Raw genomic sequence first — 19,783 nt, 5'->3', positions numbered from 1 at the left:
TGTTTTTTGCGGACGATACCTTAATTTTTTGTCACGCAATCCATGAGGACATATCCACTAAGAAGTGTATTCTGGATCTTTTTGTTGATCTGTCTAATTTGACCATCAACCTCTCCAAAAGTGGACTTACTTTTAGCTCCAATGACAAGCCTGATGATCATGCATCCCTTTGTCGCTCCATTGGCATCTTGGAAATGGATAAGGATTCAGTCTATCTTGGTACCAAACATTTCCACCCTAGATCTACATGTGTGAATTTTAACAATCTTTTTCATGGAGTGGAAAATATGCTTAGTACTTGGAAAGCTTCCCTTCTTTCTTTTGCAGTAAGACAGGTACTCATCCAGTCAGCTCTATCATCAATATCTTCTTATTTAATGTCATGTTTCTCTATTCCAAAGACTGTATACAGGAAACTGGACTCAATCTACTCTCACTTTTAGAATAGTGACTCATCATCTCACCGAAAAGCTCATCTAATTGGTTGGTAGAAACTGTGTAGGCCTAAAGCTTTTGGGGGCTTTGGCTTTACAGATTCATGCACCCAAAATAAGGCTTTACTCCTCAAACGTGGATGGAGACTTCTCAACAACCCTCAAAGCCTCTGGGTTCATCTCTTACAGGCTAAGTATTTCCATCACATATCTGTCTTTGATCCCAAAACCCTCAAAACAAGAGGCTCCCCTTGCTAGAATGCCATCATTAGTTTTATTTTCACTCTTCATCATATGATTTACAGGAAAGTTGGTAATGGGAACAATACCTTCTTTTGGACGGAACCCTGGATTTTCCAGTGATCTCCAATTTCTATTGCTCAATATCATGATCATAATAACTCACATTAGGCCAGTAACACTGGTAAGGCACGTTATATCTGGTAATGGTTGGAATTCTAATCTTATACAATATTTGTTGCCTTATCATATATCACACATGATTCTACAGCTTCCTATTCATGTCTCTGCTGCTAATAATGAACAATGGTGGTGCCATCTCTCTAAAACTGGCATTCTAACAACCAAGACAGCTTCTAGATATCTTTTCACAAACTCTGGTACTAACACTAATGGATGCTCCTACAGGTGTTCATGCTCTTTGCCCTGCTCACACTATTGGTGATATCTTTGGAAACTTAGAATTCCACCAAAATTTAAGTTGTTCTTTTGGCGATTGATTCTGGATGGACTACCCACCAAAAAATACCTGCACAAATGGCTGAATATAGACTCCACCTGTAGTCTATGTCACAAAGGGTAGGAAAATCTCTTTCATGTGTTTTTCTCTTGTGAGGTTGCTCAAAGAAAATAGGCTTCTGATCCAGTTGGTTTTCAACCATCTAGCCTTCCCTTTACCTCTGTTGCTCGATTAATTATGTATCTTTATAATTCCAGCCATTTTGACTCTGTCTGAATTAACCTATTTTTTTTGTTTTACTAATTACCATATTTTAGTTCTTATGGATGCAGAGAAACAGGGTCACTTTAGCGATCGCCTCCCTTTCACCTTGCACTGTTATCCAATAAGTGCACCATTGGATAGCAAAATTTCAGCACCTTTCTAACAATCAGCCTGTGCAACAGCCATCAGTTTCCCCACTTTTTCCACGTCCTACCCCAACAATATATCCTGATCATACTATTTTTATAACATCTATTACCAATATGTCTTTAAACATTTCTGGATGGGCACTATCACTTTTCTCTCATACCTGTTGCTTACTCTCTCTTGTTGATTTTATCATGACAAGAGAGGGAACTTATGCCATGGCAACAGGACTTCTGATCGAGCTCCAGGAATTCCAAATCAAAGAAAGTGTTTTTGACAGAATTTTAATAGACTTACTTGAACTTAACAGCCTCATCTCTGTAGATAATTTTTTAAAGTGGCCTTGGCCTACTTTTGGTTGGCGATTGACAATGGACAACCTTTTTTTTTTATAAATCCAATGTCTTGTCATTGATTCTCCATATATTAGCCTTTTGAAAACTTGGGCATACAAAGTGCTGAACTCTAACTGTTGATATGCACATTTTATCTAAAGTAAGGTTTTTTTTTTCTAGAATAAAAGAAAAAATTAGTCACATGATTTCCCTTCTACCTCCAAAGACTATATCAGCGATTAAAATATTAGAGATAACTGTCCGCATTGGGAAGAATAAATTATAAAGTCCCTCTCCCTAATATTATCAGCATATCAAAAGTAACTCTTAGAAAAAGTATTAACCATAATTCAAGCTCTAATAATGAAACGCGTTGGTACTGTTTTGACGATATCTACTCCTTCATTGTGTATCTAGTTGACATCTGTCCATCTAATCACCAATTATGTTTTTCCTTATTATTTCATCTTCATCTTGGGAATAAGTGTCCCTAACATAAGCCAACGGGTTAAATGCCCCTACCAATCTCTTTACTCATTAACATTTCAGCTGGTCTAATCATCCTCTTTGGGCTTTTATAATTATTCACTGCACCCCACCCTTATAACATTTCCTAAACCACTGTTATGATAATGTTGCACTGTCGTGATGCTCACTCACCTCAGTCTTCTCCATCTCAAAGCCGTAGCTTATCTTCCTTTCAGTTAGCCCAACATTCTCTCCAATCTCTAGGATCTTCGACTGGTTTCACCCCCCCATCCAACATGGCTGCTTCACCGACTTCACCACCATGTCCTCCTTTGGTACCGTCGGTAGCTACCTGGAAGTCGCCGACAGTTGATGTCTTTGAAGATCCTATACCTGTCTTATGGAAACCATCTAACTCATCTCTGTTTGGCATGGTTATTGGCCCTTATCTTCCACCCAAAGAATGAGAGATGTTGTGGTCTCTATATGGGAGCCGTAGGCTCTAGTGTTAGCATCCTGTACCAACGTTGGATCATTTTATGTCAATTTCGATTCTAAGTTAGCTAGAAACCGCATTCTGAATAATTCACCGTGGTGGTGCAATGACCAGATCATACGACTTGGGACAAATGGACTGGACATTGAGGCGTCGAAGAAGGAGATGGACTTCATCACACTATGGTTACAAGTAGGGGTGTCAATCCTGATCAGCATCGGTAGGCCCGACCTAGCCCGACTTGCATAAGGCCAGACCTGAATCAGCCCGTTTAATAAACGTGTCGGGCTTAAGCCCAGCCCATTTATTAAACGGGCGTTTATGGTCCAGAGTAGTAGCCCATCAGGTACCCGAGTGGCCTGACTCACTTAAGTATCCTGTTAGAACCGACTCACTTAGCCCGACAGACCCGATCCCCTTTAGAAAAATGTTTAAATTGTAAATACCTAGTCTACCACTAATACTACAAAATATGAGTAATGGTTAAATTGTAAATACCTTTTCTAAGAATCTTATCTTCTTGAATTCTACGTAAAATGCTTAAATTGTAAAGTCAGTAGTTTAATCCGCATAAAAAATGATTTTAAGGTAGGCCCATTTAGAGCCCGTTTAGAATTGAATAGGCCTATAACCCATTTAAAGACCTTTTAAGGCCCATTTAAGGTAGCCCGATCAAAGCCCGATACCAATCGGCCTAATTACAAACCGTACCATGCCCCCCAAACCCAGGCCCGTCTAAGTAAACGAATGTTCACGGTGCAAGGATTTCACACCGCCAAGCCTTGTTAGGCCCAACCAAGACCGGCCAGGCCCGACCGATTGACACCCTTATGCAAGGGTTGCACATACTTGATGAGGCGTTTTCAGTTCCCAACCTCCGAAACGCCGTATCTTGCATTGAAAAAAATTTGGAGTTCACTGCCACCAACCTAGACTTGGTGCTTCCGCACGGCACATCCCGTGTTAAGTTATGCATGAAGAAAATAGGGTTGTACCTTTAACCTCAAAAATACCTATCCCTCAAGGTGGATCTTCCCCTTTGAAGTTTATGTTCGAACTCAAACATTTATGTGAGTTGTGTGGTCGGATTACCCATTTGTCCGCAAACTATAAATTCGAAATCAACGCTTCCAAGACCAAAAAATCGTCCTTGTCGTTCGTAGATTGCAGCACCAAACCCATGTTTGTTAACATAGATCAACCCCCCAAAATGGTACTCAATGGCTGTCTTGTTCACCCATTTGTTGTTGAGGATGTTCCAGTCACTCCGGGAAAGCTGGTTACACCGATGAGTGGCAGTAATATGCCATTGTCACCGATTCCAGTTCCTGAGTGGGCTGGTGCTCCGGGGACCTCTAACTTGGGTGACAATATGATGATGCCTTTTGAGTCCACCATAGGGGATGGTGGTCCTTTCTCTACCCCACTTGGATTCATCGACCCAATCTGGTCACAACTTCCGTTCTCATTGGATCCAAAGCGTCCCATGAACTCCTTCTCATTATCAGATTTTGGAGCTATGTCCATTCCGGAACAAAAAGAATTTCCGTTTCCCTGTTTTATCATTGTTGGAGCCTCAGATCTTCACATCAACCCAAGTCCAAACTCTATCATTCCCTATGAATGACACATTTCCACCAACAGATCAAAACCTATCCTCTGATCCTCGAAGACGGGTTGTTGAACCAGTTATGTGTGAACCTTCGGGTGTGCCATCTCCCATTACCACTATTGCTATTACTCCTCCCACAACTGGGCATGGGCCTGAACTTCCAAATGTCCATTTCTAGGCAAAACAAGTATCTATCCAATACTTCCTTCGATTCTTCAACCAGATTCCCTCGCCGTTTGGGTATACAGAAAGTGTGGACCCTGCCCATGCTTGCCTGAGGAAGCATCTGAGATCCCCTTGTACTGAGGATGATTCGATCAATGTGCTGGATGATCTCATCCGTGAGTCTCGAAATCCGAATGAGACACTACAGCATCTAGTGGAGCAATTCAAGGTGAAGGAAAATACCCCTGTCGTTTGCGTTTTCTCATGAGGAAGCATGAGGGTGTTGTAATCTTTCCAAACAAGGGATTGCCCAAAAATCTCTTGCCGCTCCTATTATTCAGGAAAATTTTACTAACCACTTGTAATGAATGGAGAGCAGATGATCTGCTCGTACGAGTAGATGTGTTAAACTGGTCCTACGCTAAATAGGTGCCATGTGTCCAACCTTTTTACGGAGGTAACTTTCCGTTAATTTATTTATTCAAAATTTTAAATCTTTTTATGTTTTTCCTATTTTTGAAGAATTTAAAATTATTCAGATATTATTAATCGTTTTCATCTCCTCTATTTGTGGGGAGTTTTAGATCGTGAATATCGATTCTTTATATATATCACCAACCATCACTTTGTTAATCATGTGTGGCTAAAAATCATTACAAGCAATTTTATAGTAATCGGACTCATCTTCTCATCTGGGTTCGTGATTGCCCCTCATTTGTTCCCACTTTAATTGGAATTCAACATTAGAAAAGCAATCTCTTAAGATAAACAATTATCGATTTTTATTAGTTATATTTTTTATTTTTATTTTATCTCTAGAAATTTCAAATGGAGTGGTGAGTATCATCTCTCTCTCTCTCTCTCCCCCCGCTTTTCTTCAATTATTGTAGCCATGGGTTTTCAGTCATGCGAGCGAGAGAGATATGAAACTCTCCACAAATAGAGGAGATAAAAATGATTAATAAAATCTAAATAGTTTTAAATTCCTCAAAAATTGGGAAATAAAATAAGATTTAAAAAAATAAATTAACGAAATGGCTACCTCCTACTAAGGTTGGACACATGGCACCTATTTAGCGTAAGACCTGTTTAAAAAATCTGCTCGTACGAGCAGATGATCCGCTCTCTAATGAATGTTATAACAAGTGTGCATGCTTATGTCATTGCTATCAATGGTGGCGATTCTTTCTGAAAAACACCTTTCATCCGAAATATAACACTCTTTTTTAGAGAATGGCTCTGCAAGGGATCCTACTTGCGTATTTGGGTTGACTTAGATTCTAACTATGATCTTTGTCTCTGTGAGTAGGAGAACATAGAACATGTTTTCCCTGACCCTCTTACTTGTCGGACACATCGGATTTGGGCTTCCTTTAGTTTATGACTGTTAGCTTAGTATTTGCCATTTACTTCTCCCGAGGACTGTATCCTATTTACATTTTCATGAGTTGTTATTGATTGGGTTGGAACATTTTCATCTCTGCACTTTATTATTATTTGATAAAGGTTTTGGTATCATATTTACATAGATTTTCTATTATATGGATGGACATCAACGAATTGTAGGTGTATTAAGTTATGTAAATTTGGGTATTTTCCCTATGTTTCACAACAATGGAAAAATAAGTATTGATCTACACTTATGTTATGCTTCCATTCCTCCCCATACCAGCCTCATAAACCACCTAATTTTCATAACATGCTTCATGATCGTCTTTTGACCACGTTTCGGGACTACCCATTTATTTATTCGCCATGCAGCTTAGACTTGAATGGTAACAAACGTTGGGTATGGAAGGGTCCAAGCACTTGATCATTTAGACTTGAATGGTAACAAATGTTGGATAAGGATGGGTGCAGGCACATGATCATTTGGTAGTTCGCAGCAACTTTGGAAGGGCAATTTAAGCATTGCTCTAACATAAGCCAACCTCCTACTTACTTCCAAACCCAACTGCATATTAAATGTCCTTACACGTTGTGTTCCCTACCCCAACATGCTATCGTTGAACATTATAGGAGCAAATGGTTACTTTTTATATTTCAAGTCCGCGTCTCTACAGACTCAATGTCTTTCTGTTGAACTCACGTATAGTAAGTAATATAAGCTAGCTCTAGCTCTGTTCACACATCTAATCCTTAATATCCAAGTATAGTAAATGGTTGTTGCAGCCAAACCATGATAAAAACCGTAATCTGCTTTGATGACCAACAAATTAACCACACCATGCATTCTCTACCTCTAAAATGGATGGTAGAGAAAAACATAAGCTCAGACTTTGGATCCTAACAGAAATGGATCAAAAACTACTCTATTTAAACCTCACAAACAACACAACAAGAACAACACTGCAAGAACAAAGAACACAATGGGTGGTTTTACTAGTGTCATTCCTGTTTTGATCATTCTTGCTGTGTTCATGGAGTACTCATCATTTTCAGTTTCTGGGTGCTTCACGACTACTCATAAGCATGTAAGAGTGAAGAACATGTTGGCTCCAGGAAAGAGATTGCATTTGTCGTGTCAATCAAAGAACGATGATTTCGGAGAGAAGGCACTTTATTACAACCAGGAATTCACATGGGACTTCTGTGATACTATTTTTACTGACACTCTCTACTATTGTGATTTCTGGTATAATAGGAATGGTGTATTTGTAGCTACTCATGCAGACGTTTATTTTGCAGCAAGAGATACTTGTAGGAATTGCATGGCTATTGTAAAATTTGATGGGGTTCACGTTGTCGACAAATTAAAACCCAGTGACGACAAAGTGGTTGCACATTGGCCTAAATAAGAGGGTAGAATTTGGATCCCCTGCACGTACTTTCACCCAGACATACATATGAGGTAGATCAAAATTCTAAAGGACAGGCCTTTTAAGGTAAGACTATCCATTAGAGTTTAGATCTGCCTCATATGTATGTCTAGGTGAAATAATGTGCAGGGGATCCAATCTCCAAAATTTTATAGAAACCCTAATTAATGACTATGCATGTAAAGTGATGCATTGATTTTATTGTTATTAGATAATGCATTGGTCTTGATGAATGAATCTGAAAGTATTGTTAAATGGTTCAACCTCATTCTGATTTTGGGCTACAATGTTGTGGTTTGGTTTTTTTTTGTTAAAGATAAGTGAACATCCGGATCAACAAGCTTGACGAGAGCCAAGATTGAATTTCTGCTTCAGCTAAATGGCAGTGGATCAAGGTAACTTGGTTCAACCCAAAAGTAAAATAAATTTTGATTAGGCTTTGGCCAGCTTGCACTTTAGTTGGGTGAAGGATAGAAATTGTACTTGCATTGTGCATCAACGGACGATGCTCTTGGAAATTGTGCACCCTGACTTTCAAATGTCAACCCAGAGTTAGCTTGCTTCGTCCACCTAAATAAAATGTATTTTCTTGGGATAATGTCACTGTCTACAATCTGTAGGACTTCAATGCATGCTTGCATAGTATCCCTATGAACTCAAAGCATCTACCATCACATTGTATCTTTTCTGGTGTTGCGTTGTATACCACCATGCACCTATGCTCAATTGAGATCTTAAAAGGGCCCACCCTAAACTTCTGAACTTGACCCTCAATTGCATCCTCTTTTGCATATAAGCTAAAACTGGCAATGAAATGTTTCTTAAAAATGTTAAACACCCACCTTGTGTAAACCTTACCCGCATGCTCTTCTAGTGGATGTTGCAAAGATAGTTGTGGTAATTGGGTAGCTGTTCTCAATTCAGCATCAACTTCGTTCTCTCTCTGCCTCTCGATAGCCTTCTCATATTACTTTACAAATTTGTACAATGTCATTGTGCCCTTAAAATAACCTTGAAAGTAACTATTCAACCCTTCACTTCTTTGTGTTGAGCTCATACCCTCGAAAAATTGCTTTCTCAAATAACATGGCACCCAATGCTCCCTTTGTGCGAACTTGTCACTTGACCATGAATTACCCTTCAAGTTATATTTCACCATCATTGCTTCCCACCGTATAAGAAATTGTTCCTCTGTCCACGTACGATATATGCACTGACTCCAGTCCATCTTAAAGTCATGATTCCTGTACCATATCGGACCAAGGTGTTCTTGTGCATGCTTCGCAACATCCCAAGAGCAAAATCGATGTACTGCATTGGGGAAAACACTGGTCATGGTAGGTATAATACTGGTACACTCATCAGTAATAATGGCATCTTGTGCCTTGTTTCCCATTGCATTCAACCACGCCCTAAAGAACCACTCAAATGACTCCTTGGTTTCGTTAGCAACCAAACCACATCCGACTATGATAGATTGCCTATGGTTATTGACTCCTTTGAATGGCCCAAAAGGCCATCTATATCGGTTCCTCTTGTATGTTGTGTCAAACACCACAACATCACCAAATACCTGATAAGAAGACCACACTCTACTATCAACCCAAAAAAATCCTCTCAACATCCCATTTTTAGCTAAATTGATGGAGTAAATGAAGCCAAGGTCCTTCACTCGGATGGAATCAAAATATGTTAACACAGATTGATAGTCCTCCATACCCATATGCCTTTCGTTTCTCTTGATAAAACTTTTGAGCTTCGCCTCTGACACACCAACATTCTGTTGGCCATTGAAGATTTTCACAATTACATCACTAATTTGTGTTGGACCTAATCCACTCCATTGTAGATTGCCAACTATCGCTTTGACTTCATCTGATATTTGTTGATGTGATCCGAGTCTGAATATTTGGCCGGGATAAACCAACGTGTGATTGTGATTTTCCTCCATCTTCTCGATGACCCAACCATTAGTTAACCATAACAAAAGCAGGACAACCAACACTAACCTTTGCTCGACGACGCACTTCCCTTCCCTTCTAATTCTTGCGGTTAATATTTCGGAAACCTTCTTTATAACAAACAAACCTTTTTTACAGAACCCGCCTTGATCCATCTGACTTCCTTTTCTTGAAATAATTTCTCCTATGGAGGCGAACACTAAAACCTCTCTTCTGGGCATATTCATTGTAAAAAGAGTATGCCGCATCCAAATCATCAATTCTCATCCTAATATATAGCAAATTCCTTTCAGTTTCGTCGGCCCCACTTGTTGTCCTAGCCACATTTGGATCATTACTTCCTTCCTCATTGTTTGGCTATTGCACATACTCTTCTCCACAATCATTTGCTTCCCCAACACCCTCTTCAACACCAACCCCTTCCTCATTTACTATAGATTCTTCTGTCTCATCATCCGAATCACGTACTTCATTCTCCAACTGCACTGCGTCGGTTTCAATAACTTGATCCAAATCTGATTTTTTGTTCATTCCATATAAAAACTCTGCCAAAGCATAAAAAACAAAACAGCAACTTGACGTTTAAAAAATTCTATACAATGGATAACAATAACAACCAAGCCAACTATTTTCCAAACAATAAATTACCTTTTTCCATATAGAACCAGGTACTACGTCCGATAGAATCATCCTCTATCACATCCCCCATCTCTATTCAAATTTTATGTAATTCCTAAAAGATATAAAAGTGTAGCGTCAACAGCTACTTGGTGCACTACTGAACAATTTTTCCATCCACACGCTCTAAATACTTTTTCCATCAACGATATTTGGGTCCAATCCTATAAGGACATTCCCAATCAGGTACTATCTCTATGGAGGAAACCAAAATTGACCACTGATGACAACGGGTACCAAGACTCTCTACTATCCTTCTAGCCCACCTACACATTTCTAACAATAACAATATTGATATGCAAAGGAAACTACTATACACATATCAGTTTAAATTACTCTAGTTTATATACAAGCTAACACAAAAGTCCAGTTATGCCAACCATACACCAAGTGATAAATTCAACTGCCATATCACAATACCTATTAGGGCCGATGGCCCTCATTTGCATCATAGAGAATATATATAGTGGCCCCACCCCAAAGAGAACACTCTTCTATGTCATATAGATTCGCAATGATCATCTTGTAAACATATATACTACCATTCTAAGATACATATGGGAAACCACCAGTTCATTATGCATGTGTACATACATTATTTAAGCAATAATCAAAGTCAAGCAGAAATTTAAAGTTTTACAATTTAGTGCTTCAACAATTCAAGTTCTTTCAACACATCTTGACCTAAATCTCCTCTTGGTTATAGGGCAACACTGGTCTAGCAAAATGTTGTTTCAGTTGCAGACGAGGTTCGCACAAGGGGGAAGAAGAAGATAGTCGAGAGAAGAAGAAATGAGGAAGAGTGAGAGATATGCGTCAGTTGTATTGGAAGATTTCTTTTACGGACTCCCATTTTTTCTTCATAGTATGCCTGACATTCCTCTTCCCAAAAATACCCTAACTGGTTCGGTTGTATATTATTGTCAGTCTCAACGAAATTTTAGAATAATATAAACATAAGAATCATCTAACGATTAATATCAATTTGTTACAATCCAACGACAAAGGCTTTGCTAGCATTCCTAATTCTACTGTGATCCGCTGGCATGCCTAATATATATATATATATATATATATTTCCAAGCTTCATTTTCATCTGCATAAGCTGTGAAGTCTGTATGACACATAGACTCTGACATCTGCTTGCTATGGTAGTCTATCTCTTCATAAATTATTTGGTAAAGATGCCATTTGTCAATACCATGATGGGGACACTCTTGAAGAAGGTCTTGAAACCTTTCCATGAGTTTGGAAAATGACTCTTGAGGTTTTTGTCAGAATTGCATGATCTCTCTCTTAAGTTTGTTTGTTTTATGCAAGGGAAAATTTTTTTTCAAGAACGCTACCATAAACTGATCCCATGTGATAATGGAATTAGTTGGTAGCCCATATAGCCATGTTTTTGCTTCATCCTTGAGCGAAAAGGTAATTCATCTAAGTTTAACAGCATCATCACTGAGTTGTTGTATCTTCATGAGGACACAAATCTGCTCAAATTCTCTCAGAAACAAATAAGCATCCGCGGAGGATAGCCCATGGAAGTGGGGTAACATAGTGATGAATTGAGTTTTAAGCTTATAGTTGTTTCCCGTGGCAACTAGTAATCTAATGCAAGAAGGTTGGGCTGCCCTGGCTGGGTAAAACCTATCATTTAAAGTAGGCTTAGGTTGTTTTGTCATTCTTAAAATAGGTACTCTTACTAAACGATTGGTAGAATCACGGGTCCATACACTCATGCACCAGAAGACTACCCATAACTCGAGTAAGACAAGCACAAAAGAATAGAAAGAAAAACTCTTTTTTTATATTTTTTTTTCTTTTTGGGAACTCACCGGCAAGGATCCAGGGTTGCTCAGGTCAATTCCTGAGGTACTGCTACAGGGCGAAACCTGTCTTTATCATACTGTGAGGCTTGGCGGCCTCCACCGATACAACTACTATTACAAGTTGTTCTTCTCAAGAATTCAATAAAAGAAAAACAAAAACAAAACAAAGCAAACAAAGCACTCCGATTTACCAAAAGAAATTGAAAAATAACATGGAACTGTCTTCCTGGCAATGGTGCCAAAAACTTGTTAGGATTTAAAATGTAACTGCAAGCGTACGAATCAGTGTAGCTAGGGGTCGAACACAAGCAGAGTTGTCACTATATTTTTAGCTTCTTTTAATAATGCGAAAGTGAACCGATAAATGGTTGTGATCTAATTCCAACTACCATCCTAAACATAAGTATCTAACATAACGTCCTAACCATTGGTCATCTAAGAATTTAAATACGTAAGCCATGAAATTAAAATTAATTAAATAAATAACTAAAAATAAACAACCCACACAATTAAATAGCAATGAAGGAGAAAAAATACTAAAATAAAAATAAAGTAAAAGAAAGGGGAGCTAGAGAGAGACTCACAAGTAGGTTTCTCTACTTTGCCCCAGAGATACATCATAATATGAGCTTCCCTACTTGACTAGAGAGTCACTCAACTTGGCTTTAGGGAAAGGGGAGACAATTAAAATAAAAATAATAAAATGATGGTTCTATGGCTAGGAAAGCCAACACATACACTAGCCATGAACCTTGGGGGAAAAAGAAAGCAATAATGTAACAACTGAAATTAAGATCCTAAATTAAAAAAGAAAGGATGGTCAGAAGAGGGAATGAGAAGGGGAAGAGAAAACTATTGAAGAAGCCTACTTACCTGAGTCAATGCTTGAACTTGAAAGCTTAGGTGATTTGAGATACTACCAACCCTAAAAACCATGTCTGAAAATAACCAAATCTAAAATTTCTAGGCCTAGAGAAAACAAATCTTAAGAAAAAAAAACTGAACTGGAAAAGGAGATGCTCCACGGCTCGTGATCTTGTCACCTAAATCTAAGCCTAGAACTATAACTTTAAAATTACGACTCAATTACATAAATCATAAATATAGAAAGCTGAATAAAAGTAAAAGAGTGCTTGCATTAATTGAAATAAAAATCTATTACAAAAGTGATTAAAGTAAAAATAAAGAAGAACTAAAACTAAAGAGAGTGAGAGAGGGAGAGAGAGAGAAGAAAACTAAGCATAAACTAGAAAATAAACTAAGTGGAATAATAATAAATAAGAGGGGTTGGAAGGAGTTTTTATCGAGCTTTGGTCTTGCCTCCTTCGTTCTACAAGTCTTCTTTAAGAAAAGAAAGAAAATTAAATTAAATTATATCCTGGTAAAAAATTTTCATTCTCTAAGATATTGTGTGAGGAAAGAGAGAATCTGTTTCCAAAATTTAACAAATTCTATTCCTTCCTTGCAATATTAATCAATATCTTGCAATCTTGACTAAATCAGAAAGGAATTTTTGCATAGCATCTTCAAGATCTTGTGAGGTGGCAAGGAAAGAGAATAATCTTCAGGATTTTGTAAGAGAGAGGATGTGGTACCAATAAGTGGGTCCCACCTTTGGACAAGCTAGTTCAAGCTTGGACTGATTCTTGATTCACTTTAAGTACTTTAAGTACCTTCTCTTGTAGACTTGGAAACTAAAAAAATACAAGAAAAACAGAAGTAGTACTATCCAAAGTGAGGCAAAATGTACACTTATATCCCTAAGATTTCACACATTATTGTGCTCATCAGATGACCCCTAAGCCCTTTTTTATTTATTATTGTGATGAAAGGACTTTCCAAACTTTTGAATACTCACAGGGAGTTAAACTTATTTAAGGGCATCAAGATTTCTAGATTTGCTCCAGAAATTACCCATCTGTTTTTTGCGGATGAAACCTTTATTTTTTGTCGCGCAATCCATGAGGACATATCCACTATAAGGTGAATTATGGATCTTTTTGTTGATCTGTCTAATTTGACCAACAACCTCTCCAAAAGTGGACTTACTTTTAGCTCCAATGACAAGCCTGATGATCATGCATCCCTTTGTCGCTCCATTGGCATCTTGGAAATGGATAAGGATTCAGTCTATCTTGGTACCAAACTTTTCCACCCTAGATCTACATGTGTGAATTTTAACAATCTTTTTCATGGAGTGGAAAATATGCTTAGTACTTGGAAAGCTTCCCTTCTTTCTTTTGCAGTAAGACAGGTATTCATCCAGTCAGCTCTATCATCAATATCTTTTTATTTAATATCATGTTTCTCTATTCCAAAGACTGTATGCAGGAAACTGGACTCAATCTACTCTCACTTTTAGAATAGTGACTCATCATCTCACCGAAAAGCTCATCTAATTGGTTGGTAGAAACTGTGTAGGCCTAAAGCTTTTGGGGGCTTTGGCTTTACAGATTCATGCACCCAAAATAAGGCTTTACCCCTCAAACGTGGATGGAGACTTCTCAACAATCCTCAAAGCTTCTGGGTTCATCTCTTACAGGCTAAGTATTTCCATCACATATCTGTCTTTGATCCCAAAACCCTCAAAACAAGAGGCTCCCCTTGCTAGAATGCCATCATTAGTTTTATTTTCATTCTTCACCATATGATTTACAGGAAAGTTGGTAATGGGAACAATACCTTCTTTTGGACGGAACCCTGGATTTTCTAGTGATCTCCAATTTCTATTGCTCAATATCATGATCATAATAACTCACATTAGGCCGGTAACACTGGTAAGGCACGTTATATCTGGTATTGGTTGGAATTCTAATCTTATACAATATTTGTTGCCTTATCATATATCACACATGATTCTACAGCTTCCTATGCATGTTTCTGCTGCTAATAATGAACAATGGTGGTGCCATCTCTCTAAAACTGGCATTCTAACAACCAAGACAGCTTCTAGATATCTTTTCACAAACTCTGGTACTAACACTAATGGACGCTCCTACAGGTGTTCATGCTCTTTGCCCTGCTCACACTATTGGTGATATCTTTGGAAACTTAGAATTCCACCAAAATTTAAGTTGTTCTTTTGGCGATTGATTCTGGATGGACTACCCACCAAAAAATACCTGCACAAATGGCTGAATATAGACTCCACCTGTTGTCTATGTCACGAAGGGTAGGAAAATCTCTTTCATGTGTTTTTCTCTTGTGAGGTTGCTCAAAGAATATAGGCTTCTGACCCAGTTGGTTTTCAACCATCTAGCCTTCCCTTTACCTCGGTTGCTCGATTAATTATGTATCTTTATAATTCCAGCCATTTTGACTCTATCTGAATTAACCTTTTTTTTGCTGTACTAATTACCATATTTTAGTTCTTATGGATGCATAGAAACAGGGTTACTTTAGCGATCGCCTCCCTTTCACCTTGCACTGTTATCCAATAAGTGCACCATTGGACAGCAAAATTTCAGCACCTTTCTAACAATCAACCTGTGGAACTGCCATCAGTTTCCCCACTTTTTCCACGTCCTACCCCAACAATATATCCTGATCATACTATTTTTATAACATCTATTACCAATATGTCTTTAAACATTTCTGGATGGGCACTATCACTTTTCTCTCATACTTGTTGCTTACTCTCTCTTGTTGATTTTGTCATGACAAGAGAGGGAACTTATGCCATGGCAACAGGACTTCTGATCGAGCTCCAGGAATTCCAAATCAAAGAAAGTGTTTTTGACAGAATTTTAATAGACTTACTTGAACTTAACAGCCTCATCTCTGTAGATAATTTTTTAAAGTGGCCTTGGCCTACTTTTGGTTGGCGATTGACCATGGACAACCTTTTTTTTTTATAAATCCAATGTCTTGTCATTGATTCTCCATATATTAGCCTTTTGAAAACTTGGGCATACAAAGTGCTGAACTCTAACTGTTGATATGCACATTTTATCTAAAGTAAGGTTTTTTTTTTCTAGAATAAAAGAAAAAATTAGTCACATGATTTCCCTTCTACCTCCAAAGACTATATCAGCGATTAAAATATTAGAGATAACTGTCCGCATTGGGAAGAATAAATTATAAAGTCCCTCTCCCTAATATTATCAGCATATCAAAAGTAACTCTTAGAAAAAGTATTAACCATAATTCAATCTCTAATAATTCAATCTCTAATAATGAAACGCGATGGTGCTGTTTTGACGATATCTACTCCTTCATTGTGTATCTAGTTGACATCTGTCCATCTAATCACCAATTATGTTTTTCCTTATTATTTCGTCTTCATCTTGGGAATAAGTGTCCCTAACATAAGCCAACGGGTTAAATGCCCCTACCAATCTCTTTACTCATTAACATTTCAGCTGGTCTAATCATCCTCTTTGGGCTTTTATAATTATTCACTGCACCCCACCCTTATAACATTTCCTAAACCACTGTTATGATAATGTTGCACTGTCGTGATGCTCACTCACCTCAGTCTTCTCCATCTCAAAGCCGTAGCTTATCTTCCTTTCAGTTAGCCCAACATTCTCTCCAATCTCTAGGATCTTCGACTGGTTTCACCCCCCCCCATCCAACATGGCTGCTTCACCGACTTCACCACCATGTCCTCCTTTGGTACCATCGGTAGCTACCTGGAAGTCGCCGACAGTTGATGTCTTTGAAGATCCTATACCTATCTTATGGAAACCATCTAACTCATCTCTGTTTGGCATGGTTATTGGCCCTTATCTTCCACCCAAAGAATGAGAGATGTTGTGGTCTCTATATGGGAGCCGTAGGCTCTAGTGTTAGCATCCTGTACCAACGTTGGATCATTTTATGTCAATTTCGATTCTAAGTTAGCTTCAAATCGCATTCTGAATAATTCACCGTGGTGGTGCAATGACCAGATCATACGACTTGGGACAAATGGACTGGACATTGAGGCGTCGAAGAAGGAGATGGACTTCATCACACTATGGTTACAAGTAGGGGTGTCAATCCTGATCAGCATCGGTAGGCCCGACCTAGCCCGACTTGCATAAGGCCAGACCTGAATCAGCCCGTTTAATAAACATGTCGGGCTTAAGCCCAACCCATTTATTAAACGGGCGTTTATGGTGCAGAGTAGTAGCCCATCAGGTACCTGAGTGGCCTGACTCACTTAAGTATCCTATTAGAATCGACTCACTTAGCCCGACAGACCCGATCCCCTTTAGAAAAATGTTTAAATTGTAAATACATAGTCTACCACTAATACTACAAAATATGAGTAATGCTTAAATTGTAAATACCTTTTCTAAGAATCTTATCTTCTTAAATTCTACGTAAAATGCTTGAATTGTAAAGTCAATAGTTTAATCCGCTTAAAAAATGATTTTAAGGTAGACCCATTTAGAGCCCGTATAGAATTGAATAGGCCTATAACCCATTTAAAGACCTTTTAAGGCCCATTTAAGGTAGCCCGATCAAAGCCCGATACCAATCGGCCTAATTACAAACCGTACCATGCCCCCCAAACCCAGGCCTGTCTAAGTAAACGAATGTTCACGGTGCAAGGATTTCACACCGCCAAGCCTTGTTAGGCCCAACCAAGGCCGGCTAGGCCCGACCGATTGACACCCCTAACTGCAAGGGTTGCACATACCTGATGAGGCGTTTTCAGTTCCCAACCTCCGAAACGCCGTATCTTGCATTGAAAAAATTTGGAGTTCACTGCCACCAACCTAGACTTGGTGCTTCCGCACGGCACATCCCGTGTTAAGTTATGCATGAAGAAAATAGGGTTGTACCTTTGACCTCAAAAATACCTATCCCTCAAGGTGGATCTTCCCCTGTGAAGTTGATGTTCGAACTCAAACATTTATGTGAGTTGTGTGGTCGGATTACCCATTTGTCCGCAAACTGTAAATTCGAAATCAACGCTTCCAAGACCAAAAAATCGTCCTTGTCGTTCGTAGATTGCAGCACCAAACCCATGTTTGTTAACATAGATCAACCCCCCAAAATGGTACTCAATGGCTGTCTTGTTCACCCATTTGTTGTTGAGGATGTTCCACTCACTCCGGGAAAGCTGGTTACACCGATGAGTGGCAGTAATACGCCATTGTCACCGGTTCCAGTTCCTGAGGGGGCTGGTGCTCCGGGGACCTCTAACTTGGGTGACAATATGATGATGCCTTTTGAGTCCACCATAGGGGATGGTGGTCCTTTCTCTACCCCACTTGGATTCATCGACCCAATCTGGTCACAACTTCCGTTCTCATTGGATCCAAAGCGTCCCATGAACTCCTTCTCGTTATCTGATTTTGGAGCCATGTCCATTCCGGAACAAAAAGAATTTATGTTTCCCTGTTTTATCATTGCTGGAGCCTCAGATCTTCATATCAACCCAAGTCCAAACTCTATCATTCCCTACGAATGACACATTTCCACCCACAGATCAAAACCTATCCTCTGATCCTCGAAGACGGGTTGTTGAACCAGTTATGTGTGAACCTTCGGGTGTGCCATCTCCCATTACCACTGTTGCTATTACTCCTCCCACAATTGGGCATGGGCCTGAACTTCCAAATGTCCATTTCTAGGCAAAACAAGTATCTATCCAATACTTCCTTCGATTCTTCAACCAGATTCCCTCGCCGTTTGGGTATACAGAAAGTGTGGACCCTGCCCATGCTTGCCTGAGGAAGCATCTAAGATCCCCTTGTACTGAGGATTATTCGATCAATGTGCTGGATGATCTCATCCGTGAGTCTCGAAATCCGAATGAGACACTACAGCATCTAGTGGAACAATTCAAGGTGAAGGAAAATACCCCTGTCGTTTGCGTTTTCTCATGAGGAAGCATGAGGGTGTTTTAACCTTTCCAAACAAGGGATTGCCCAAAAATCTCTTGCCGCTCCTATTATTCAGGAAAATTTTACTAACCACTTGTAATGAATGGAGAGCAGATGATCTGCCCGTACGAGTAGATGTGTTAAACTGGTCCTACGCTAAATAGGTGCCATGTGTCCAACCTTTTTACGGAGGTAACTTTCCGTTAATTTATTTATTCAAAATTTTAAATCTTTTTATGTTTTTCCTATTTTTGAAGAATTTAAAATTATTCAGATATTATTAATCGTTTTCATCTCCTCTATTTGTGGGGAGTTTTAGATCGTGAATATCGATTCTTTATATATATCACCAACCATCACTTTGTTAATCATGTGTGGCTAAAAATCATTACAAGCAATTTTATAGTAATCGGACTCATCTTCTCATCTGGGTTTGTGATTGCCCCTCATTTGTTCCCACTTTAATTGGAATTCAACATTAGAAAAGCAATCTCTTAAGATAAACAATTATCGATTTTTATTAGTTATATTTTTTATTTTTATTTTATCTCTAGAAATTTCAAATGGAGTGGTGAGTATCATCTCTCTCTCTCTCTCTTCCCCCGCTTTTCTTCAATTATTGTGGCCATGGGTTTTCAGTCATGCGAGAGAGAGAGAGAGAGATATGAAACACTCCACAAATAGAGGAGATAAAAATGATTAATAAAATCTAAATAGTTTTAAATTCCTCAAAAATTGGGAAATAAAATAAGATTTAAAAAAATAAATTAACGAAATGGCTACCTCCTACTAAGGTTGGACACATGGCACCTATTTAGCGTAAGACCTGTTTAAATAATCTGCTCGTACGAGCAGATGATCCGCTCTCTAATGAATGTTATAACAAGTGTGCATGCTTATGTCATTGCTATCAATGGTGGCGATTCTTTCTGAAAAACACCTTTCATCCGAAATATAACACTCTTTTTTAGAGAATGGCTCTGCAAGGGATCCTACTTGCATATTTGGGTTGACTTAGATCCTAACTATGATCTTTGTCTCTGTGAGTAGGAGAACA

At 38.7% G+C, this 19,783-nt stretch overlaps 2 protein-coding genes across 2 annotated transcripts; one reads left to right on the top strand and one right to left on the bottom strand.

Moving 5' to 3' along the window:
- Positions 1-6,990: 6,990 nt before the first annotated feature.
- Positions 6,991-7,419, top strand: LOC122065070 (S-protein homolog 29-like). The gene has a single exon (XM_042628862.1). The coding sequence runs from the start codon at positions 6,991-6,993 to the stop codon at positions 7,417-7,419; it is 429 nt and encodes a 142-aa protein (XP_042484796.1).
- A 988-nt stretch (positions 7,420-8,407) lies between these two features.
- On the bottom strand, positions 8,408-9,628 carry LOC122065069 (protein FAR1-RELATED SEQUENCE 5-like). The gene has a single exon (XM_042628861.1). The coding sequence runs from the start codon at positions 9,626-9,628 to the stop codon at positions 8,408-8,410; it is 1,221 nt and encodes a 406-aa protein (XP_042484795.1).
- Between the last annotated feature and the right edge of the window lie 10,155 nt (positions 9,629-19,783).

Source organism: Macadamia integrifolia, unplaced genomic scaffold (genome assembly GCF_013358625.1).
Source record: "Macadamia integrifolia cultivar HAES 741 unplaced genomic scaffold, SCU_Mint_v3 scaffold1875, whole genome shotgun sequence".
In the NCBI taxonomy this organism is placed as follows: domain Eukaryota; kingdom Viridiplantae; phylum Streptophyta; class Magnoliopsida; order Proteales; family Proteaceae; genus Macadamia; species Macadamia integrifolia.
This window is presented reverse-complemented; position numbering and strand designations above follow the sequence as displayed.